General features: G+C 30.6%; 3 protein-coding genes across 6 annotated transcripts; 2 read left to right on the top strand and 1 right to left on the bottom strand.

The window, feature by feature from the left end:
• Window positions 1-107: 107 nt before the first annotated feature.
• LOC116766306 (uncharacterized) lies at window positions 108-2,245 on the top strand. 4 transcript variants are annotated; one of them, XM_032656123.2, is made up of 7 exons: window positions 108-293; window positions 376-590; window positions 812-1,062; window positions 1,136-1,295; window positions 1,370-1,529; window positions 1,785-1,960; window positions 2,063-2,245. In XM_032656123.2, the coding sequence occupies exons 2-7, from the start codon at window positions 437-439 to the stop codon at window positions 2,230-2,232; spliced, it is 1,071 nt and encodes a 356-aa protein (XP_032512014.2). In that variant the 5' UTR covers window positions 108-293; window positions 376-436; the 3' UTR covers window positions 2,233-2,245. The 4 variants fall into 4 exon arrangements, with proteins under 4 accessions (XP_032512014.2, XP_032512013.2, XP_061378946.1 ...); XM_032656122.2 differs by having other exon boundaries at window positions 809-1,062; XM_061522962.1 differs by having other exon boundaries at window positions 359-590; window positions 809-1,062.
• Window positions 2,246-2,560: 315 nt separating this feature from the next.
• Window positions 2,561-4,883, top strand: LOC116766308 (uncharacterized). Its single transcript, XM_032656128.2, has 3 exons — window positions 2,561-2,700; window positions 3,116-3,292; window positions 3,894-4,883. The coding sequence occupies exons 1-3, from the start codon at window positions 2,637-2,639 to the stop codon at window positions 4,100-4,102; spliced, it is 450 nt and encodes a 149-aa protein (XP_032512019.1). The 5' UTR covers window positions 2,561-2,636; the 3' UTR covers window positions 4,103-4,883.
• On the bottom strand, window positions 4,497-22,100 carry LOC116766307 (uncharacterized). Its single transcript, XM_032656127.2, has 5 exons — window positions 21,953-22,100; window positions 8,300-8,468; window positions 5,707-5,832; window positions 5,407-5,553; window positions 4,497-5,095 (listed from the first exon to the last, which is right to left on the bottom strand). The coding sequence occupies exons 1-5, from the start codon at window positions 21,953-21,955 to the stop codon at window positions 4,896-4,898; spliced, it is 645 nt and encodes a 214-aa protein (XP_032512018.2). The 5' UTR covers window positions 21,956-22,100; the 3' UTR covers window positions 4,497-4,895.
• Window positions 22,101-22,171: the final 71 nt, after the last annotated feature.

Here is a 22,171-nt window from a genome sequence, read left to right as displayed (position 1 = left end):
TCAAAAAATTTATACATATAATCCTAATACAAGAAGCAGGACATAAATAAATCAAAAACCATATTTAAAGAAAATATTCCTACAATAAAGTAAAAAATGTCATCAAATCTGTCATTTTTTATTTCATATCTAATTTTATACCACCTAATTGTTAAAAGTAGCCAATTTGTCGAACTAAAAAAGGAACTGACTGTTTGTCAAGACTATTCAGTACTACTGAGAAATGATAATAATTATGCCACTGTAGTGGACGTAATTAATGGAAATATAGTAAATTTACTGTGTCGATTTTGGTAATTTGCTTCAAAAAAATTATATGTCAGAGTTAAGTTAGGTTTCTATATAAATGTACCATTAGATATTTCTTATTTTTAGCGATAGCAAAAATGTGTATGACAAACCATCCTGGTATTTCAAAAAACGAGGACTGGATATCATGAAATTGAAATTAATCGGCAGTACCGGGAGTGTTATTATATTTTCTTCTAACGATTTGCAAATTAGAAATTTTAATAATTCCTTTTCCGGCATTTATATTTGTGAATATTCAGATGAATACATTGAGGGCGCTTTCACATATGTTTTGGATGGTAATTCTATTTCCTTATTTTAAGAGATATGAAGTATTTTTCTTCAGAAATCTATACATTAACATATTATAGAAAAACAATATTTTACCTGATCTAGATAAAATAGAATGAATACAAAAAGTAATAGTGATGGTTAAATATTGTCACCACTTAAAATGTGAAATTATATTCAAACTTTTACATACCAGTACAGTCCTAAATACAATGCTTAATTTTAGAAGTTTTTGACGTTAAACCAAAGCTCGGTTTAAGAGACGAATGGCAAAGATATAAACGTGAGAAGTTTGATAGAATCAATAAGAATTTTAAGTTATCGAAGTTGGAACCGTTTGTGAGCATACGAAATAGATTAAAACTATCATTTAAAATCGTAACATTTTTTGATGATTGGGGTCCATGTGAGCCAATAGGAAAAGGAAAAGGCCTTCGAAGAAGACTTGCCAAATGTAGACTAAAACCCACATCTTATAAAGTAAATAAACAACCCTCAACACGTCCATAGAAATGAAAATTAAGTAAAAAGAACTAATGAAGTGATTTTTCAGGAATATTCCAATACTTCAGACAGCATTTCCCGATTTTTCTTATTAGACAAGTATGACATTTCTTGTAAATCTAAAACATTGCACGAAATACTCCCCGCACTGAGTAATATTGTGAATATACCTGATTTTGAAATCTTAGAAGCTTGTAACCCAAGAAACGGTACATCAAAAGAATAATTTTTTCAAGTTTATTGAAGGTTTTTAATTGAATTATATGTTAATAATCCATTTTAGATCCCATAAAGGATTCTGGGGAGAAACAAATAGGCTTTAAATACAGAGATCTTAAACACATATGTGAAAATGACCATTTAAATTTAATTTGTCCAGATATAGAGATATGGTCTCAAATTCAATGGTTTAAAGATAATGTTTTACTTAATTCTACGTTCCGGTATGTTACCTGTAAGGCCTAATAACGGTCTAATTTATCGAGTACTAAAAAATACAACTTATTTTTTTTATCATTGTCATTAAAGCTATAAATTTAGTAGCTATTATAGATTTCCTGTTATCGTTATAGGTCATATAAACTAGGATCGCATTATATTTATATATAACATGATAATACATAATTTATAAGCAATTAATAATAAGTAAAAGTACCGTATGATATACTTACCTACAATTAACATTATTTTCATTATAGAAACAATATTGCTGATTCTGACGAAGAGCCACATCTCACAATAGATTCTTACGGCACTTTGTATATTTTACATGCAACCAAGAATGAAGAAGCTATTTATTCATGTATTGTTAATGGCGAAAACATGCTGTTATGCGATGTTAGAGTAGTCTCGAAATCTCGACTTTTAAATAGAGGTATTTTTAAATAACGTTTAATGCAAAATGTGTATTTGTATCTTTTTAAGATGAAGTTGAGTCATATTTACAAAAGCATCTGATCAGTTTATTTTGTTTTAGAATTTATTAGATATTCAATATATCTGGGATTTGTTTTATCTCTAACATTGTCTTGCTATTGTGCTGGTATACTAGTAGCATGGCACCGCCGAAGTTCGTTTGCAGATCCTTTTTACTTAAACAGTCAACAGACAAGACAAAAAGTTAAATACAGAGCATCATTCAATTAAAATGTTGGTAAAACTGATTAAATAAAACAATTTAAAAAGTAACAGTATTTTTAGACAAGTTTCAATCAAAAGTTTTGCCTTAATGACCTTTAATGACATGAAATTCTGATAAAGAATTCATCAAGAATCAGTATCATCACTATTCTAATGACTTTCTTATCGTTACTTAACGGATACAAAAGATAAAATTGTTTTAAAAAGACCAACTAGTTTTCGTTGCGTTCAGTCTTCCACTATTGACAGTTTTATAGTTGACGTTGACATAACAAGTGAGAGTTGTTGTAACTTAGGAACTGAAGGAAGTGACAATTCACAATACAAAGCGCGATTTGTTATCAAAATGAAAAGTTTAGTACTTAGTTAAATCTTTTTTTCTTTTATAAAACATAAAGTGTTTAGGTAAAATGTTCTATAAAACATATTTTTTGTGCTATTTACTTGGATTAATGGTTTTAAAGGAAGTTAATGGTAAGTTTCACCATTTTTATATGACACGGATATATTTTCAAGGTAAAGTGAGAGTAAATTCTTGTTGAGTGCTATCGACATTTAGATTTTATTGTTTTATAGGAATCACTAAAATTGCAGTTTTCTGTAACTAAAGTTTTATCTGTAAATTTTATTAATAAATGCAGTAACAACATTACCTCTTTCTCTTAATGCCTTTTTAGAAAATTTCTTTCCCATATTTGATTGCATTATCCATTATTAAATGACTAAGAAAATTAAATTAATTTATAATTTATTGGTATATAATTGATTTGATATTAAAATATTATTAAGTATAAATTTATCATTTTTATCGAAACTAGTTTGAAATCTCCAAAATTCTGTTTGTCTTTTATATTTGACACAGTCATACTTATTTATGTTTACATATCAGGTTTACAAAAACGCTGTATAAAATGTCGTTCACGTGGTGAGTTGGGTTCATGTGGGGATCCATTCCCTACCAATGTGACCGAGTCAGAGGACCAGGTGGGAATTCATGTTGTAGCATGTCCATCAGGCTGGTGCGGCAAAATGATTGAGGGCACCACAGGTGCTTTCAGAACTGATGGTAAGATAATATCTGTAAACAAGTAGACAGACATGCAGTGTAACGCTGCTAGGTTATATGAATTTAATATGTAGTTTTTTGAACTGATGTATGTTATTAGAATTATTAGTTGTGTTTTAAAACTTCCATCATACAACAGTAGACTTGATTATTATTGACCTAATTTGAGCATTTTCTATAAGAAATTAAGTTATTAATAAAAAAATATATATTAGTTGAATTCTAGTTTTGTCTGTGACACATTATGAAAAACGTAATTCAATAAAATTTGCATAACAAAACAGTATTATACTTAGCACCAGCTGTGGTTATGTAAAGTTATAAGTTTTAGTACAATACATACTCTTATTATAGTTGTGGCGAAAAATATCTGAGACATAAAACTTTTTTTGGAACATTTAAATTAATATAAATACTTTCTTGTTCTATTTAGTAAGCAACTAAATTTATGAAATTTATATGACGGAAATCAATTTAATAATAAGCATATTTTTATTATCACTTTGCATACCCTTCTGTATTCTTAAATCTAAATATTTTAGAGACATGATCAGTGTTCACATTATTTAGGTAACAATAATTAATCTTTTCCAAACTCCAGATTACGGAGCTGCGACACAAAGGATGTGTTTACAACGTTCGCCCAGTGACGATGAGGAACGTTGTGCGTACACCATGTGGAATCATAAGAAAGTGTACATGTGTTTCTGTACTGGTGATCTTTGTAATTCCGCTGTAAGATCACAGTTAGTTCTGCCTATTTTATTGTTAAGTGTTCTATCTATATTGTATAATTATTACCAAACTTAAATGTTCTTTAGATATATATGTGATAATTAATGTCCGTCCATTTTTGTATGAATTTTTTATAAGATGCTTAAAGTAGTCATTAACTATAAATGTAGTATAAATTATTTCTTTATTGCATTGTGTTCTTTATCTAGTTGATTAATTGTTTGTCCTGTTATATATAGTCAGGTAAATAATACTATTGATGGCACTGGTAATTTTTATTCATTAAATAAATACATTGCAGGGTAATAAATATATCTTCCTCAATAAAACTAGCCAAATTTTATATGAAAATAAAAAGGCCTTTAATCATAACAATGATCTGATTACTCATAAGAATGATCTGAGAGAAATTTTTATATAATATAAGGTAGGTTATGAATATACAATGTTATGAATTTTTTTCTATATATATATATATATATATTAAATGTCTGTATGGCCAAAATTGTGATAAAAATCGTAATTTGTGGTGTTCAAAACATTTCATAGGTATAATTTCAATACAATGGTAGATCATGTATTTTTTTTAATGTTCACAGTAGATGTTTAAACACATTCGGTCCCATACAATGGGCCATAAAAACTGTTTCGGGAGTTATTAAATATAAAGGAAAGAATAAAAGCTTTCATAATAGAATTCAGTAAAAGTTTGTTTACAAAATTTATTTTGTTTCCTTGTCCTTATATATAAAAAATTCGGCAAATAAATATGAGGTATTTTATATGTAATATTTTCCTTAACTTCAACATGTATAGTAGATATAAGATGTATAGATATATTATTATGATTTAACAAGTGTTTTATTCGCTACACTCTGTTGTACGGCCATGTTTTTCGTATGCTGGCTAGCCTGTGGGGTGTGAGATTGTTTTTGATTCTAAGTTGTTGATTGGCGAGAAGTGATTTTATGTGTGGTATTTCATGGAAGTACGGTCCGCGGGGTGCTCTTAATGAGGCTGCAACTGCTTCAGAACCATGTATCAAATAAGGATCTTCTTTATCAACTTCTGAAATGAGTAAATAGTGATAAGTCCTTGTTAAATGCTCTATACTTATTGAGTGAGTAATTAAAAATGAATATAATATTAATGGGACAGTTTTAGTCATTTGAGATATATGTATATTGGTCAACGATTAGTTAACTTATATAAAGTAGTGTTTTCAGCTAATGGTTCGTCGATAGATGACGCTTTTTAAGTAAAAAAAAAATTTAACTTCTTTTATCAAACAACAAAATTATAAAGTTATCCAGTATATAAAATTATACCAATTGTTTTTACTTCAATAGCCACCAAGGATTAAGAAAACGAAAAATTACCTGAAGTTTTGTCCGTATCTGATCGTTTTAAAGTACCATAATGCAAGGGTTTGATGGGTGGTATGAATAGCCCTACAGGCCATAGGGACTCTGGATCTGGAGAGTCTACTTTATATGGGGACGGAGGTAGCAGTGGTATTGATTGTGCTGAAATTAAAAAAAAGATCAATGTGAATCGGGAAATGTCCAATAATACAGTCAGTATAGGCTTTTATAGTTTTATTTTTAATGGATTTTCTGAATTTATTGGCATCAGTTCAGATATTCTATAAGTTATAATACTTTTAGTATAACAAGCACCTAAAACATTGTTATGCCATCGATTATTATTTCCATTGCTCTGTCCTCTATGGGGGTGTAAATCTTCGATTTGGAAGGGTATGCTGGGCTTGTGTCGAGGATAGCCTGGTTGCTGCTGCGCTGGCCCTGAAATGTAACATTTATTTCATATTTATATCCTTTTTAAATATTTTTACAATATCTGAGGGTTTATCAAATGACCACCAGAAATTAAATCTATATTGTTATTATAATAGTAATTTTATATCACCCATTTAATAATTAAAAAATTAGTTTGTTAATACTTTTTTAATGTCTCGGCGCTGCTTCACCGTTATACCATTAGTTGGAGGGAGAAAATGAAGTTGTGGTGAATGCTCTATCTCAGAAACAGTCTATTCACTGACTAGTCTTTAAAACACCTAAATTATAATCGGGACAGGACAAAGACGCAGGTAAACTATTACAATCCTTTACTTTGGACTTATAGAAGGAGGAAGGGAGTCGCTTCGTCCTGAGTCTAGGAAACTCTACCGCAAAAGAACTGAAACTTGCAGTGCATCCATTTGTCCGTTGGTAAGAACGGGATCCAGGAATTTCACTAAGCAATTCTGGCGCAAAATCTTTAAGTATACCCTATAGAATATCTAGAAACCGGCTGCTTTTCTTCTGTGCTCAATGCTGTCTACCGCCTGACTATTCACCAATAAGTCTTTTTGAATCTATCTCCACGGATCCCAAAGCAGTGAGGAAACATTTATCGACACCTGCTAAAATATAACATCAGTAGGTACTCTCTACGATTTAACCCGCTCATTGTGTCGACTCAGTGTATCGTTTAAACTTAAGATTTGAATACCTACATCTTAATACATTATAACTGAACACTATTGGATTCCAAAGATAGATATAGAGATGGATAGATAGATTTTGAAGAGTGGCATCTAGATCAAGGTCTTGCTATGAAAACATACGCTTCTGCTAATAACACCTTCTGGAGAGAGGAGACTGTGAAATTAATACGCTCTACTAGGACTTTTCTTTCCAAATCTGGCTGGCTCACATCAGATCAGGATTGATACTACTCATCTACTATGCTATCACCTCCATAATCAACATTACCCAGTAATAATGGTTCGGTAATGTGCAGCAAAAATAAAATTGTGGAGATGGCATACCCTTAAGGACGCCTGCGTTATTCACTGTTGGTTCAGAGGAGCAGCCATTATTAAATAGGACAGTTTCTCAGAATGCTAGAAATCCAGGCGATCAGACCAGGGAATATGCCATAGCTAGAAAACTTTCTAATAAAGCCGTCCTGCTTGACCCTGTTGAAAGCCTTCGATACGTTAAGTGCAAGAATTCAGTTATGTACGTGTACCAGGATATCCTAAGCCGAACGATTTCGGTGAGACCTGTGTTGTCCATCACTTCGAAAATCTTTTTTTTCTACATGTGCAATGAGGCGAATGTTCAATAGTTCATGTTCTATAATTTTGCGGATAAATTTACTTATAAAGATAAAGAAGTGAGTTTATTTGTTATTAATTCGCACCCTTACCTAAGAAGGTATAATAATTTTATTAAATCGCATAATAATGTTATTACATCGCACGCACTACCTAAAAGGACAAGGATCTCTGATTCAAAACCCAGGGCCATTTCTAAAGGATAAAAATATTATTTGAGGCGAGCCTGTTGCAAAAACTTGGTAGAATTATACATAATATATAGGTATCAATTTAAATGAATTGATATTAGTTTTTTAAAAATAAGTTCACATAAACATTCCAAGAAGATTATCGAATATGTAACGGGAAATAAAAACTCCATGACATTTGTGTTTGTTTATAATTAATTTTATGAGTAAAATGCTTTTACAAGTGTTAAGACATTGTGATACCAACAACCGCAAAACTGCAGATTTAAAAGCGATTATATATTCGAATTACTTTTAGAGTATTGAAATTTAATATACAAAACAATAAAAATATATTAATAATTAGAGCAATCAAGCAAATTGTCTAAATTATACGACTATAAAAGAAGTAATGATAAAGGGCGTGTATTAAGAATAATAATTATTTTTAATTAGATCTTACCTATAAAGGTTTTCAACAAAGGTAAGTTAAAAGTTATAAGTTTATAGTGTGTTTTTATTCCATCCTGAGAAATATATACATACTAGTTTTTTAGACTGTTTATAGTAATATGTACTAGATTTTTTTGACCAGAGAATCATGTGTGAAGTGTGTTAAAACAATTCATATGGGAACCACCCAGCGGATATCTTAAGCCTGTGTCGCGTGAGTTCATAAAAATATAACTTGTATGCTGTGATCCCAAGGGAACTACGGGGAATTCAAGGAATAATTATGTCACATATGATTATTTGTGTTTGTGTATATTCGGATGTCTAATCTACAATACTGTAAAGTTTTGTCACACTTGAGTAATTATTGCGTGATTGAGCTACAAACATCCAGACATTCACATCTACATGAGGATATAAAACTACTATATATAGTACCAATGCTAGTTGTATCTAAATAGATAAGTGAAATCACTGTTTTGAAAGAATTAAAAAATAATGTTGAGTCCATATTAAACTTACTCCTTGACCTCCTTATAGGGAATCTCTGTAAAACAGAAACAGGATTGCCGACGCCGTGTGAATAGCTGTGTCCAGGCGTGTTGACACTCACATGCGACGCGAAGTGAGCTGCTAGACACGACTGTAGGCACACCAGCCAGAACACACTCTGTAATAGGTACTTCCATTTCTGGGGAGTAAGGAAATTAGTGTTTTATTGTTTACATTTCAGGTTTAACATAAAATATATTTATAGACCATTAAGAATAGTAAGATTATATAATGATTAAAGTTTCAAACTGTCTCTCTGAAGTTCAAGAGATGACCAGTATACAGTACAAGTTGGCATCGTCCGAGTACAAAGCTTAACAGTTTGTCATTTAAAAATATTTGCACATTGTAATATAGGTATGTTATTGAATGAAAAATTCACAATGCTTCGTACAAAGAGTCACAACGCAACTTTGAACTAGTCATAAATTTGTATTGTGAACTTAAGAGAGTGGATTTCAAACTTATTTATTACACTTATAGATGAAGAATATAGCCATACCTATTATGTACACAAAATATTAGCCTGTATCTACCTCTTAACTATGCGGAGATCATAAATTAATGTTAATTGATTTTCAACTACGCAATATTCTGATTAGGTTTATTCATGTACACCACCTACTATCTGCATTTCAGCACCCATGGTAAGTCGTAACACTCATCCTTATTTTATATACGTTTATTTACAGATATTGTGTACCAGATTTATGAATGAAAAACCGATAACGCTTCGTGTGCAGTATGACGACGTCAGCTAGTGATAGAATTACGAATATAAAAGTGTGAAAAGAAAAACAAAAAGAATCTGAACAAAATATGAATTTCACAGAATTTTGAGTTTCCTGATTTCACATTCCTTAGTAAAATTTTTTATAATATTGATTCTCAATATACTCTAAAGATCAGATTTGTGCAACACAAATGCAATCTCTGATGTTTCGTAACTATTCTGTGATGAATTCTCAGGAGCAATAAAAGTAAATCACGAGACATTTGTTGTTTAAGACGCTCGCACACTCACCTTCTATATTTACGTAATATAAACAAAAAATGACGGCCAACAAATTATAAATTTGTAAGATTTTATTATTAACATATCCGCGTACACTAATTGCATTTGCAATTTAGAAGGAGTGGAATCTTGCATGTGAATTTTATTCGTTGTCAATTAACGTTGTTAGTCTTAATTCAAAAAATATCATATATGTCATTAAGAAATAAAGTTAGTTGTATCCAATTAACACATTTCTATACATTTTGTTTGCGTTACATGAATATATATAGCTTTTATTTTTACCCTTACAGGACAGTAAGTGAAGGTAGGTGGGTATCGGTGCTAATGAACGCCTCCAGGTGTATTCTGACCTCTACGGTTATCGAGATTATAAAAAGAACTTTAAGAATTGTATAATAAAGGCATTCAGGATTTAGGGTAGGTAATTGACATTTTCATTTTTCGATAGATATGCTATTAAGGTTCTGTGAGATGGGGGTACTAATGTTAACAATAAATTACAACTATGAGATACCCCCATCTCTCTAATGTTAACAATAAATTACAAAAACAAAACACACTTAAAACAAGTAATAATAAAAAAGTAACAAAAGATCAATTATTTTAGATTTTATTTATAGTTAGGTATTGATTAATACGTACTTAGAAAAGAAGATTAATAGAAACTAGGGATATTAATTCCCTTGAAGTTTATTTGACAATGAAAAAGTCAAAATTTGTACGAAACCCTCTAAAGCTTTATCGCACGTACTGGCGGTGGAATTTCAACACAATGGTAATTTTATACTAAATTTGGTAATAATGAGCTACATCTGATCAAAGTTATTATAATTTAAAGTGACTGTCGTACTTTTGTATCTAGTGAAGGTATCCTTATCTTCGGCCTTGGTATAACTATAGATGCAGCGGCGTAATTACAATATAGATCAGGTTTTATAGACAAAAACAGAAGCAACAAAAACGAATTCAAGCTCTCTAGTGGTCTCCATCAAATCATGCAGATATAATATGCAAACTTTCAAGTTGCATGGAAATTAAATTCCATTATAATTATAATTATAATTATTCGCTGTGAGAAGGTCATATATGAATGGTAATTACATATAAAGCTTTTTACAAACTATATTTTTAAACAACAATGTTGTTCATTTATCACCACTTACGCTGATTCCCATGATATACATTATATCTTGTAATACGAATTTATTTCTTTAATATAATAACGTGAGAAAAAATATTGTGTATTGCAATCATGAAGATTTTCAGACGTCTTAGTAAATTAAAAAGTTACTAAGATTGTGTGAGTTTTGTAAGATGTCATATTGAGTGCTTCTTGTTGTGGTAACTAAATCATTTATAAGTGTGTAAGCTGAGCGGCAGGGGAGGGCGCTGCTCGCAAGATGTTTACGCGATATATGAAGACAAGTCTACTCTTCAGATAATCAAGATAGCATTTGTCTTGATCAATATAATCATTAAATAATATTTCATGTTAAACGAAACTAAATACACGTTTAAAATCTATGAAAGATTATTTTATAATAGTTCAATAAGAAAATAAATCTGAATAGTTTCCCAAATTTATAACTATGTATCTTATAAATTACATTCAAAAATTTCATTTTTTTGCACTATTGATTTAAATTTATTGTACTTTAAATTTTATGTGATTTGCAGATTGTTTTAATATTGGCCCATAAGCTCAATGGGGTTAAGATCCGGATGATACGGTTAAAGGTCAAGAAGGTTTGACCTTCATCGTTTAAAATTTCATCAATGTTATAAATTTTTAAGTCAAAATCATTATTATAAAGGCTTCTTTTTTTCTCTAAGTATTTTGTGGGAGAGGAAAATAATTTAGCCTCGGCTAGTTTTTTAAGACAAATAATACATTCGTGTGTATTAGTTTGAGAACAAATTGTCTCATGTATCAGTCAAGGAGCGAAGGTAAATGACTTAGAATGTGTTTGCCTCCCTCACCCTGTTACTCCCATACCATAATAGGTAACTAGCATTAACATGAGTACTGTATTTAAGGATTTACTATTTTTCATTACGATAAAAATAGGTACATAAGCAAAATTTGATTTTTTCTTTTTTTTTTGGTGTCGGTTTGGCAAATCCTCCGCCCTCGAGGAAGGTAAAGGGACTGTCAGGCTCTTACTGATTAAAAACCAACGCGTGTTCCTCATGTACCCACTTTGCGGGCGTCACCCCGATCGCAAGACTCAACCATGACATAAACAAGATTAAACTATCCATCCCAATCCAAATCCACCTTATAATTATCCTTAAAATCGTTATCTTTATGTACACAATGCGTTTTTTAAAATGAATGGAAAATAAAACGCCAAAAGGTATTTTCTAACTAAAAAGAAAACGTTTAATCTTTTGGTACAATTTGGTCAACTGTCATTAAAACTTTTACTTCCATAAACAAAGATCATCATTTCGGAAACATGGCATTGTTAAAGCTCGCTTGATGTTTATCGCGTCATGCGACAATTACTACAATGTTCAGACATTATCTCAATTGTGATGACGAAACCATAACCTTCCTGGCAATAAATAGCTCGGACGATTTGTGAAGCTCCACTCTAACTCAAGGGCAGAATGTAAAGCTATAAATGTTACGTTCTGATAAGTTTAATTTCATACTGACTTTGATTAAAATATACACCTTAGTTCAATAACATTAACATATTTTTAAGAATAAGTTACCATGTCTTACTGAAAAAAATCGGTTTATAATGAAACTATAAGTTAGTCACTTAAGAAAATGGTAAGGGATAATAGTAAAAAAATCAAACATTTAAATGTCAAATTTTTCCAGTAGATGATATGGTATATACTCCATAATAAAAATGTTTATAATTCCATTTTACAAATGTGAATATAACTTCTTTGTTTTATCAAGTATACTGATTGAGACTTGTATTAATTAAAATTTTCAATAGTGAGGGCAAGGTGAATGATGGGATGTCATTAGATTAGCTGAATGATCCCACGCTTGACCGATTTAGCAAAAGTTGCACATGCAATTTGCAGTTGCATAATGCAATTGACAAATTGTATACTCTGAATGCATTGTCCTTGATATGCCTGTTTAGCGCCGAACGTGACAAATCGTATTATCCAGGGTTAGCAAAAATATATATGTCTAAGGTTTCTAATATTTCATATATTTCAAGGTTTTTTATCTAAGTATTTATTTAATTAACCAAAGTGTTCTAAAATTGTGGTTGATGTATAAATATCTGTAACAAACCACATATCAAATGAATGCATGTATTAACCGCGGTTATTAAAAACCTTTACCAAAATTGAGGATATGTGTTCTAATAACGTAACTTAATCTAAACTGTTCTTAGTTACTGTTGTCGTAAAAAGAGAATAAAAGTGAATTCAATTGCTCGATATGTTGCAACTATTTTAGCAAGCCTAAATATTTAATCAGTCGTCGCCGTTTTGATAAAAATGTTGTCATAAGAAAAATGCTAAATTCTGCTATATAAAAAATATATTTATACCAACGAATATAAGCTCTGAACAAACAAAATGATGTTAAAAAGTGAAATATAACCTCACATTGTTAGAAATTGAACATAATTACAGTGATCGTAAAATCAATACTTGATTATTTTAAATTCCATACCTAGATATAACGATTTGATGAAAATCAAACCATAACGAAATTTAATGACGAAGAAGATATCGGTCTTTTTATTAGGACTACTTTGTTTCAAGTCACGATTGCCTTGATTGACTTTGTGTAATCGAATAATCCTTAATTTTTATGACTCAAGTTATCAATAATCCTTAAAATTTGATTTCAAAGACGACAGCTTTGGCTAATTATTAAAATAGATGTATATTTAAAATTCATCTTAATAGCCACGTTCAAAGAAAACTATCCTCTAATATTGGAGTCGTTAGATATCTTCTTCATTTAATTGACATTTGGGATCAAATGTGATAAGTCAGCTGTAATATTTTTGTTATTAAGTCAGGGTTACAATTGAATTTAATCATTTCTATCCTAACGAGTAAGTGATTAGTTGCATTGTTTCCAGTCACGTTTGAGTTAGCGCCATTCATTTAAGTGAGACTCTTTTGACTGATATGAAATATTTTGTCTAATTTAATGAACTACATCTAATTTATTTAACAATACCTTCAATATTTTAATAAAATTGTTTATTATAAGGACTTTGTATGTATAATTCTTACTCTTTATCTAATTTCATTTTATTCTTATAGATTTTTCTTATCAAGTTAAAAAAAATGTGAAAATTAATGTTTATATCCCATAAAATCCCATGACATGACATGACATGACAAACTGTAACACCTATAACGAAATCGTAAGCTGCTATTTGGACACACGTCGTGACTCCCTGACCGTTGATAAACGAGAAACGGTTAATTTGCACGACAAATAATATCAGAGCATCTAATAAAATGGAATAAATGATAAAATGGAATTAATAATAAAATGGAATAAATAATTTAATGGAATAAATAATTTAATGGAATAAATAATAAAATGGAATCTAATAAAGGAAAATCATTTTTTTTTGTATACGGGTTGCATATGAATATTAAATGATTGCAATCCAAAAATGAATATTTTATAATACCTACCGCATATTAACATACATTTAATATCGCAAAAAAATTAATGAAATGGGATTACGAATTAATTGAAATATAAAATAATGGTTATATACGTTCTTCAAAGACAAATCGGTACAAAGTTGGTTGATTTAATTATAAAGAAATAAATAATTACAAATTGATTGGAAATTGTTTCCAATGAGAAATAATAAAATTAAAAAGGATTGTTCTACTTGTGTAAAATGAAAGACTTTGTTTTGTTTTACTAAAATGGTGCCATTTAAATATGAAAGAAAATAAAATTATTACTTATATTCCTAACATTAAGACACCAGATGAATTGTGATGTATAAACAGAATTTCTAATAAATTGTTTTTTTTTTCATTGCCCTGAATATTATCTTTTTTCATGAACAATAAATGTCTTAAGCCAAAATTTATTGAAAATATTATTTTAAAAGAGTATGTTCAGTATTTTTAAAGGTAACTTAAGAAAGTTACAGACAGACATTTGTCTAATCTTATTCAAATAATTACTTTATATTGTAAAATATTAAATTTAAATATAAAGTGAGTTACATGGTTCATGGAGTTTCGTAATCGTCTAAAGAATAGACGAGAATTAATACCTATCAATGATGCAACGATAAAGCAATAAAAATGCTATAAATCAGTAATTGAATTTACGACACTACTCTCGTCCTAGGTTTTAATTGTGACTATGAGTAAGTCTTCGTAAGTATATTCGAATGTATGGAAAAACTCCCTCAGTTATCGGAATTGACACAAACAATAAATTAGCTTTAGTATTGAGAATATTAAACTTATCCGACCCTTTACGTTGTTTAAGGTTAACCAGTAACTTTAATAAATTTTTTTATGCTAAAATAAATAGCAAATACACCCAAGCATAACCTCACAACACACGTTCACACAAACTTCCGCATTAATGCATCTATTACATTGCCTCAGTTATTAAAGATTAGTTTGCAAGAAAATTTTAAACGTTTTAACGAGATCTTGAGAAAAATTCATATTTTTTAAATGTCTTAACAATAGCTATTGATTCTATTAGCATACACCCACACCATCCAGAATATAGACTAACACAATTGCTTCACCTATTGTACAAACACCATCTAGTGTTATGTGACCACTCAAGGATATTCCAAAGATGTTAACATAATAATCCTTAATAAAGGATGTTCCATAAATATTAATGAATTAAATTCTGCTCCGGGAGGAGGCTGCCATGAGTGCGGCGCTGCGGTGGACTCAGCCCAGCACACCCTCGAGGTGTGCCCGAGATGGGCTGCGCAGCGCCAAGACCTTGTGGCGGCGCTCGGCGGAGTGGGCTTGTCGCTTTCGAGTGTCGCGGAGAAGATGCTTGAGAGTGACAGGTCCTGGATGGCGGTGTCCTCCTTCTGTGAGACGGTCATGTCCACGAAGGAGGCATCTGAGCGGGAACGGGAGGTTGCGGCTGATGCACCCTCCCTCCGCAGACGACGGACGGGGGCGCGCCGGGGGCGATATCAACGCCTCCTCCAATAGCGCCCCTGCGCCCCGGGCTGGGGTCGGGCTGGTAACCCGGCTCCTGTGAAAGCCCGGCGTCGTCGGGGCGATCCTAATTGCCGGGATCGCCCCCTTTCTCCGAGGGAGTAAGTCCGGTCTTTGCCAGGACCGGCCAGTCGCTGGTGTGCCCTGTCGCTGACAGATCCGGGGTGCACCAACATAGCGGCCGATGGCTTTCGCAGTGGTTTTAGTGAGTAGGGACCTGCCCAGGTCGAGTCTCACACATCCTCTCCGGCCCCACCAAGGCCGGTGAGACGGCTCGTAAAAAGAGTTTCCCTGCGTCATCAAAAAAAAAAAAAAAAATTCTGCTAGCGATTGTGGTTGGATGGCTTATGAAACCAAAAATGGGATTTTGGTTTCTATGAAAATTGTTGGAGAAACAATCTATAGGTACTTTTATGGAATGTTTGCCTCAAAAAGCATTAATCTTTAGTTAGCATCAATCTTTAATATTTTACGATAAGTTGAGAAATATAAGATATAACTAAACACATCGCACGCACAAAAATAACCTTGCACCAAATAAAAAAGTAAAATTCGAATTAATCTAAGAATATAATTTTTTCACAATTAATTTGTATTAAACTATTTTTTAATAAAGACATCTCCTGCTCAAGTTTGCGTTGTCACACAACACACGAAGCGTTTCCCGTTTCTCATTAAATAAACCACATTAATAGTATAATATAGGAAGTTTTGTAGACTTAAAAACAAATTGTGAAACTAAAGAAATCGTGATTCAGTATCTTCGAATTTTCTAAAGAATTAGCAATAGATAATTGACTTGACACTAAGTAGCTGATTGTGTGAACAATGTTCCTTTCACAGTAAATCTGCCTGGGATTAATCCATTCTACCGTGCATGCGGATGTTCAAAAATACGTTTTTTTTTTTAAATAAATAAATATTTAAGCACCCGATTTATTAAAACCTGTTTGTTTACTCGTATCCAGGCTGATATGCCTAAATATAATTTAATACGTATGAATGGTTATATACACGATATCGTGAGTGTTCACTTAAAATCACTAGTGCGTTTACTGTTTTATAAAACTATGTTCATTATTATATTAATAGAACAAACACCAAAAAATAAGCAATGAATGATATCAGTGTTATTAAGATAATTAATAAACTACTCATCTATATATTGAACTTATTAAAAGTCTATGGATCAAGCTTTCACTGTTCTCTCTATATGACGTAGTTATACTTACACGTCTCGTCATTGTCCACGCTCCTGTACTTTCACCCGGAAAATTCAGCTTCCTATTGCCCGATTCTCATCAGTTGAGTTCATTTTATTTTCAATGACACTTTAATGATTATATTATTAACTAGATTCTCATTTATCACAATGTTTAGTCAAACGAAATACACATTAGTTCCTACACATATTGCTTAAATAAACAAAGAAAAGTGTTAATATTTTCTACATATGATTAAATCATATTTTACGTTAAATTCTTTTCTAAAATTATCGTCTAAGTATCTTATATTTCCGAAGGTTTTGTTATTAAAGCTGACCTATGTCTATATCATAGCCAACGTTCGGTTCGTCTAAGACTTTCCAATGCTTGAAACCTATCGCAATTCATATCGAATAGCCTGGAGTAACTAAGACTTCCAAGAAATGGGAGACTAAAAAGTATCGGCGAAATGAATCGTTTCGTCTTATAGCTACAACATTAATTTGTATTAAATGTTGTGATAATAATATTAAATTTTAATTCTCTTACTTACTATTAAAAAAAATTTTATAGGTCTTTCCGAACCTCAAATCGTCAACATAATATAAGCCATATTAAAGAATCGAATTTGAAGACTGTCCCCATCCTAGTCCATGATTTTTAAAAATATGTTCACGTTAAATGTAAGAAGTAAGAACTGCCAATAGACGAGTCTATTCAATTTTTTTACACTTTTATAATTATTATATAATTAATATTCTACTATGAAATTACAAAAACCTAAGACCTAATACTGGAGGCTGTATATGATGTAGAGAAATTTTATGTTATTATAAATGATGCTAGCGACACTAATGGACATAAAAAGTAAAATAGTCATTATTATAATTTTAATAAAAGTGAATTAAAGATGATTAAACTGTTACTGTTTATACTTTTTATATAATAACAAAACAAGTTTGGTGATTACTGCTCTAACCTTCTTCATGTGAGAAGAGGTCTATGCTCAGCAGTGGCTGGTGAGCTATAAACTAGTGATGAAATAAGAACACATTTTTTAACAACTGATCAACTATTTGTATTTAAATCTGTATAAGAAAAATAAACTATTTCTGTTGTATAATAAGATCGTAGTATTTCTAATGGCAGTATGCAATTACGTTGTTATGTACTTGTTAGAGACTTTTTGTCTATTATTTCGTTATAAATTCTTAAGAGCTGTTTACTAATAGAAAAATTTATACTCATTTAGGTCTTGTCATATAATAGAATGCTACAATTAGTAATGAAGACGCTAAATATATTTTTTATTTGATACAAATTAAAAAGTTTATATGTTTGACATTTCAGTGTACAGTGAAGGTTTGGACAAATATATATTTCGTGTACATATTATTCGGGCATTTGTTATTTATTTTTGTATAGTCGGTGAAGCAGTAATATAAAAAAATCGGAAGGAGTTCTCGGAAATGTTCTCCAAGTTATTTCGATGCAGCATCTTGGTAAATTTCCATATCATTTTTCAATTTGGATTCCAAAGGCGATTTAGTATTGGGATGCTATATGTGCTTTCTTTGTATTTATTTCCTAAAGAAGACAAACCTATATACAAAGGCTGTTAATGATCATTCAAGGTCAATAAGCATCCGTGACCTTTGTGATGCAGATATTTACCGTACTGTGAGATTGCAAACTTTATCAAAAACACCATCTTCTCGTTTGACATTTTTCGCATAAAGAGAAAAAAGGCAGCCTTAAAGCATCAAAATATATAAGACATTTCATCACCGTTGACTTTATGTATGTTCGAAAACATTGCCAAAGTAAATGGATCATTATATACATGTTAGTTTAGAAACATTTGTACTTTCATATCGAATATCGCCTAGTTATTGGTGTAGCAATTAAATGTAAAGATATTTACAGATTTATTATTATTGCCCACTCGTAAAATTGTAGTCGAATGTAGGTAATATACAGAGGAATTCGTAAGTATTTACCCATCAACTTTACGTGTTAAAATCGAGATTTGATTCTTAAATGTTGTTTATTATAAAATTTATGTTATTTGTTGGCTGATTTGGTTTAATAGGCATTTTTATACTCCAAATAAAGTTGATTATCCACCTTTCAGCATATGAAAATTTATGAGTAATATCTATTATTAAGCCTTTAAGCATTTTTCTTATTTATGTATTAGTAATGAAAGGTAATGAATCTACTGTGTTTTGTATTCGAACATCATAGAACATTTTACTAGCGAAAGTCCCTCCTGTTTGGCTTCAAATAGTACTTACATACCTACCAGAGAATAACAAACACTTTCTATTAAGGATATACGATTATATGATAAAATTAAATAAGAAAGTTTTAGTTGACATTATAGGGTAGAGTTTTGAACTATTAACAATTTACATGCTCCATTTGTAACAAAAATACTTATATGTTAAACTTTTCCTTAACTCAACTTTGTCGATAAACATGAAGGTATATGAATAGTCGTGCCATGTACACAATGAGAGCATTCTATTGATGAGTTCAATTCCATTGTAGCTGACCTTCCTATGAGTTCCGTCCAAATTGGATTTGGTACATTAAAAATATATACGTTATAATATTCATATTATATTTCCAGTTAAACGATTCACGTGGTATATTTCATAAGTATATACAAATATTCATTTAAAGGAAAATTACTGAATAAATTAATCTTTACTAAAATCATATGAAACATTAACGAAAACACAAGATAGCATTTTTTTTTTAATTCAACACTAATTCTATTACTGGCCATAATTTTTTTATATACGGTGTCGAAGCGGATGTGAGCTGCGTAAGATTTTTGTACTGCTTCAATTAATTAATTGGTGGCAACCAAAAAAAAAAAGTACCAACAATAAAAACAATAACAAGGCTAAGCTGTAATTGCGATGGGTACGTCAAGGATCATCACGTTATGCGTGATATACATTTTATTATTAATTTCCAATTATTTTTATAGGTATGTTGCTCTTCGGGCCGCTGATTGATTGGCGTAGTACGTTACTATTTTAACGAAATATCTACACTAATTGAATTAATATAAAAGAATTAATTGGTTAGTTATAAAAAACAATGTAATTTAAATAATTGTGAATAGGATTATAAAAAATATATGTATTTTGTTTCGTCTGTTTGATTTGACGTTATATATATATACATGTTTTATTGGCCTAAGTTCTATTGACCTAGCCTAAGGTTATTCACATATTTGGTTAGTTAAATAAAATTAATCGAGAGGAATCAAATATTTAAGCACGTACAACTTTAATTTGATTTTATATCATCAAATTGTTTATTTTTAGGCTCTCATGTGGCGGTAATGGTGATTCGGTGTATGTCTGTTTTCTGTTAACTCAAAATTTTGAATCAAGGACATTCAACTGTGTTATGTAATGAAGAAGCGACGTTCTACTTGATGGGAAGACAGGCCCTAGACATGATATGATATAACTATAAGGGTATTAAAGGCCACTGCTATAAGGAATATAGGAATAGAATAAGAATACAGTTTAGGAAATAGAAATACCTTTTTCGGCATAGAACTCACTTATTATCAGTCATTTAACTGGTCCCAAAAATATTTTTGGCACAAATCTATGTTAAAACAAAAAATATTCTGAACATTATTTTGTATTGTGAATTTTATACACATACATTTTTTTTTAATATACATTTTTTTGTTATTAAATTTATTTATTCTCTTTATGATGTTATAGCATAAATATTTCGATTCCACCATAAATTCATCGATATTCTGAAAATCTAAACATTCATGTTTGTGTATTTTTTGTCAGAACTGTTTAAAAAATACATATTAACTTACGTAATGGCACATACAAGTGTTTTCTACAGTTTTATCGATAATTTTTTTTTTTTTTTAAGTTATATCAGACAAAATAATATTATGTGAACCTTCAACGTCTCTGACTTCGCGTTATTTTAAAGCTCAAACGGTTTCACAATTGTCATTCAGAAACCAAATATTTGTCGAATGAGTACAAATGGTACACATAAAATAAATGAGTACTTAATACTTGTATAAGTGTAATTATTGTATTACAAACCACAGAATGGCCTTGTGGCTGAACTGTGGATGAGAGGTGAAGCCTTGGCCCACTGCTGGGATCATATTACAGGTTTAGGGAATAAGACGTTAGAAAGTTAGCTAGTTTTTTTTTTTTGTAAAAAATGGCGCATGAAACTCCGGTTACAAAAGTCTACTTATGGGCAAGTGTTATCGTTATGTTAGTGTGCTATCGTGTTAAATTAAAAGAAAAATTTTGGTAGCTGTCCAGTTTTTTAGGTACTTTGCGTTTGTTACGTGATTTTTATATTTAAAACATTTTTTAAAATAAAAACGTCTATGCTTAAATGGTTAATGCTCGCGAGAGTAGTTGACACTTAAAGTAGTTTATGTTCAATAAGTAATTTGTGGCGACGCGGGATGCAACGAACAAATTGTTGAATGTAGACAAATCAGCAAAGTTTTAATTACTAACCATAATAAAATAGTACAGCTGAATTAATTTTGTCCTAACAGTATCTTATACTACACATATTAATAAGTACAAAGATCGTGTAGAAATAAATATTGTAAGTACATTTTCGAGTTTTAAATATATATCAATTTTCTATATTCTTGTATAATATAAAATTTAATCATATTGTAAATGTAAAATTCTTGTAAACGACGTTGTACATGTGTATTTTATATTAAGAATTGCTCATTAAAATTACCTGAGAAAGGCTTGTCTAGACTGGAACACAATACCTGCGATACGGATCGACGTTTCTATTACAATTTTTCTTCCGTTTTTAGTTAGTGAGGTTATTAAACAAAAATTGTCATTACACAATCCTATATATATTTACAAAATAATCACACAAACATACATATGTAATTAAGATTAACAGATTTGATGTATGATTAAGTTTCATGAAAATAAGTTTAATAAATAATAGTTTAAAAAATCCACTAAAGCCTTTGTGAGGCGTAGGCTTAAAATATAAATAAGAAAGTAGAACAATATCAAAAACAGATTTCACTTTTGATTCAATAAATAACAAATTTAACCAAATTAGGATGCAATATATTTAGAACGTAATCAAGGCGTTTATTCTTTAAGTTATATCTGCGATCATGTAAACTTTAGTCTTAATAGTATAAACTTAGGTATGACTTACCATATTTATGTCAAAATATTAGCACTTCAATCACAAAATTTGTTAAAAATATATTTTTCGGTCGAAAGACTAACGAAGGCAGCCAACGTTCAAATGACAGCACAGTTCCCGCGCGATTCGACTATAGACTGTTTTGAACAGCTGCGACCTGCCATTCACTATGGTGCCGGCGCGAAACATCTTTCTCCAAAGCACGTGATTCCTTTTGAAAGCGTCAGT

The sequence above is a fragment of the Danaus plexippus genome, chromosome 15 (genome assembly GCF_018135715.1).
Source record: "Danaus plexippus chromosome 15, MEX_DaPlex, whole genome shotgun sequence".
NCBI classification, from domain to species: domain Eukaryota; kingdom Metazoa; phylum Arthropoda; class Insecta; order Lepidoptera; family Nymphalidae; genus Danaus; species Danaus plexippus.
The sequence above is the reverse complement of the archived record's forward strand: the minus strand, read 5'-3'. Positions and strand labels throughout refer to the sequence as shown.

Excerpts from the sequence above, each read along its gene's own strand:
- LOC116766306 (XM_032656122.2), top strand. The coding sequence starts at position 437 with ATGAAATTGAAATTAATCGGCAGTACCGGGAGTGTTATTATATTTTCT. Across the intron at positions 1,296-1,369 it reads AGCTTGTAACCCAAGAAACG|ATCCCATAAAGGATTCTGGG; the intron begins GTACATCAAAAG and ends AATCCATTTTAG. Across the intron at positions 1,961-2,062 it reads ATCTCGACTTTTAAATAGAG|AATTTATTAGATATTCAATA; the intron begins GTATTTTTAAAT and ends ATTTTGTTTTAG.
- LOC116766308 (XM_032656128.2), top strand. The coding sequence starts at position 2,637 with ATGTTCTATAAAACATATTTTTTGTGCTATTTACTTGGATTAATGGTT. Across the intron at positions 2,701-3,115 it reads GGTTTTAAAGGAAGTTAATG|GTTTACAAAAACGCTGTATA; the intron begins GTAAGTTTCACC and ends TTTACATATCAG. Across the intron at positions 3,293-3,893 it reads AGGTGCTTTCAGAACTGATG|ATTACGGAGCTGCGACACAA; the intron begins GTAAGATAATAT and ends TCCAAACTCCAG.
- LOC116766307 (XM_032656127.2), bottom strand. Across the intron at positions 5,833-8,299 it reads CCCTATAAGGAGGTCAAGGA|GGCCAGCGCAGCAGCAACCA; the intron begins GTAAGTTTAATA and ends GTTACATTTCAG. Across the intron at positions 5,554-5,706 it reads ATGGCATAACAATGTTTTAG|CACAATCAATACCACTGCTA; the intron begins GTGCTTGTTATA and ends TTTTAATTTCAG.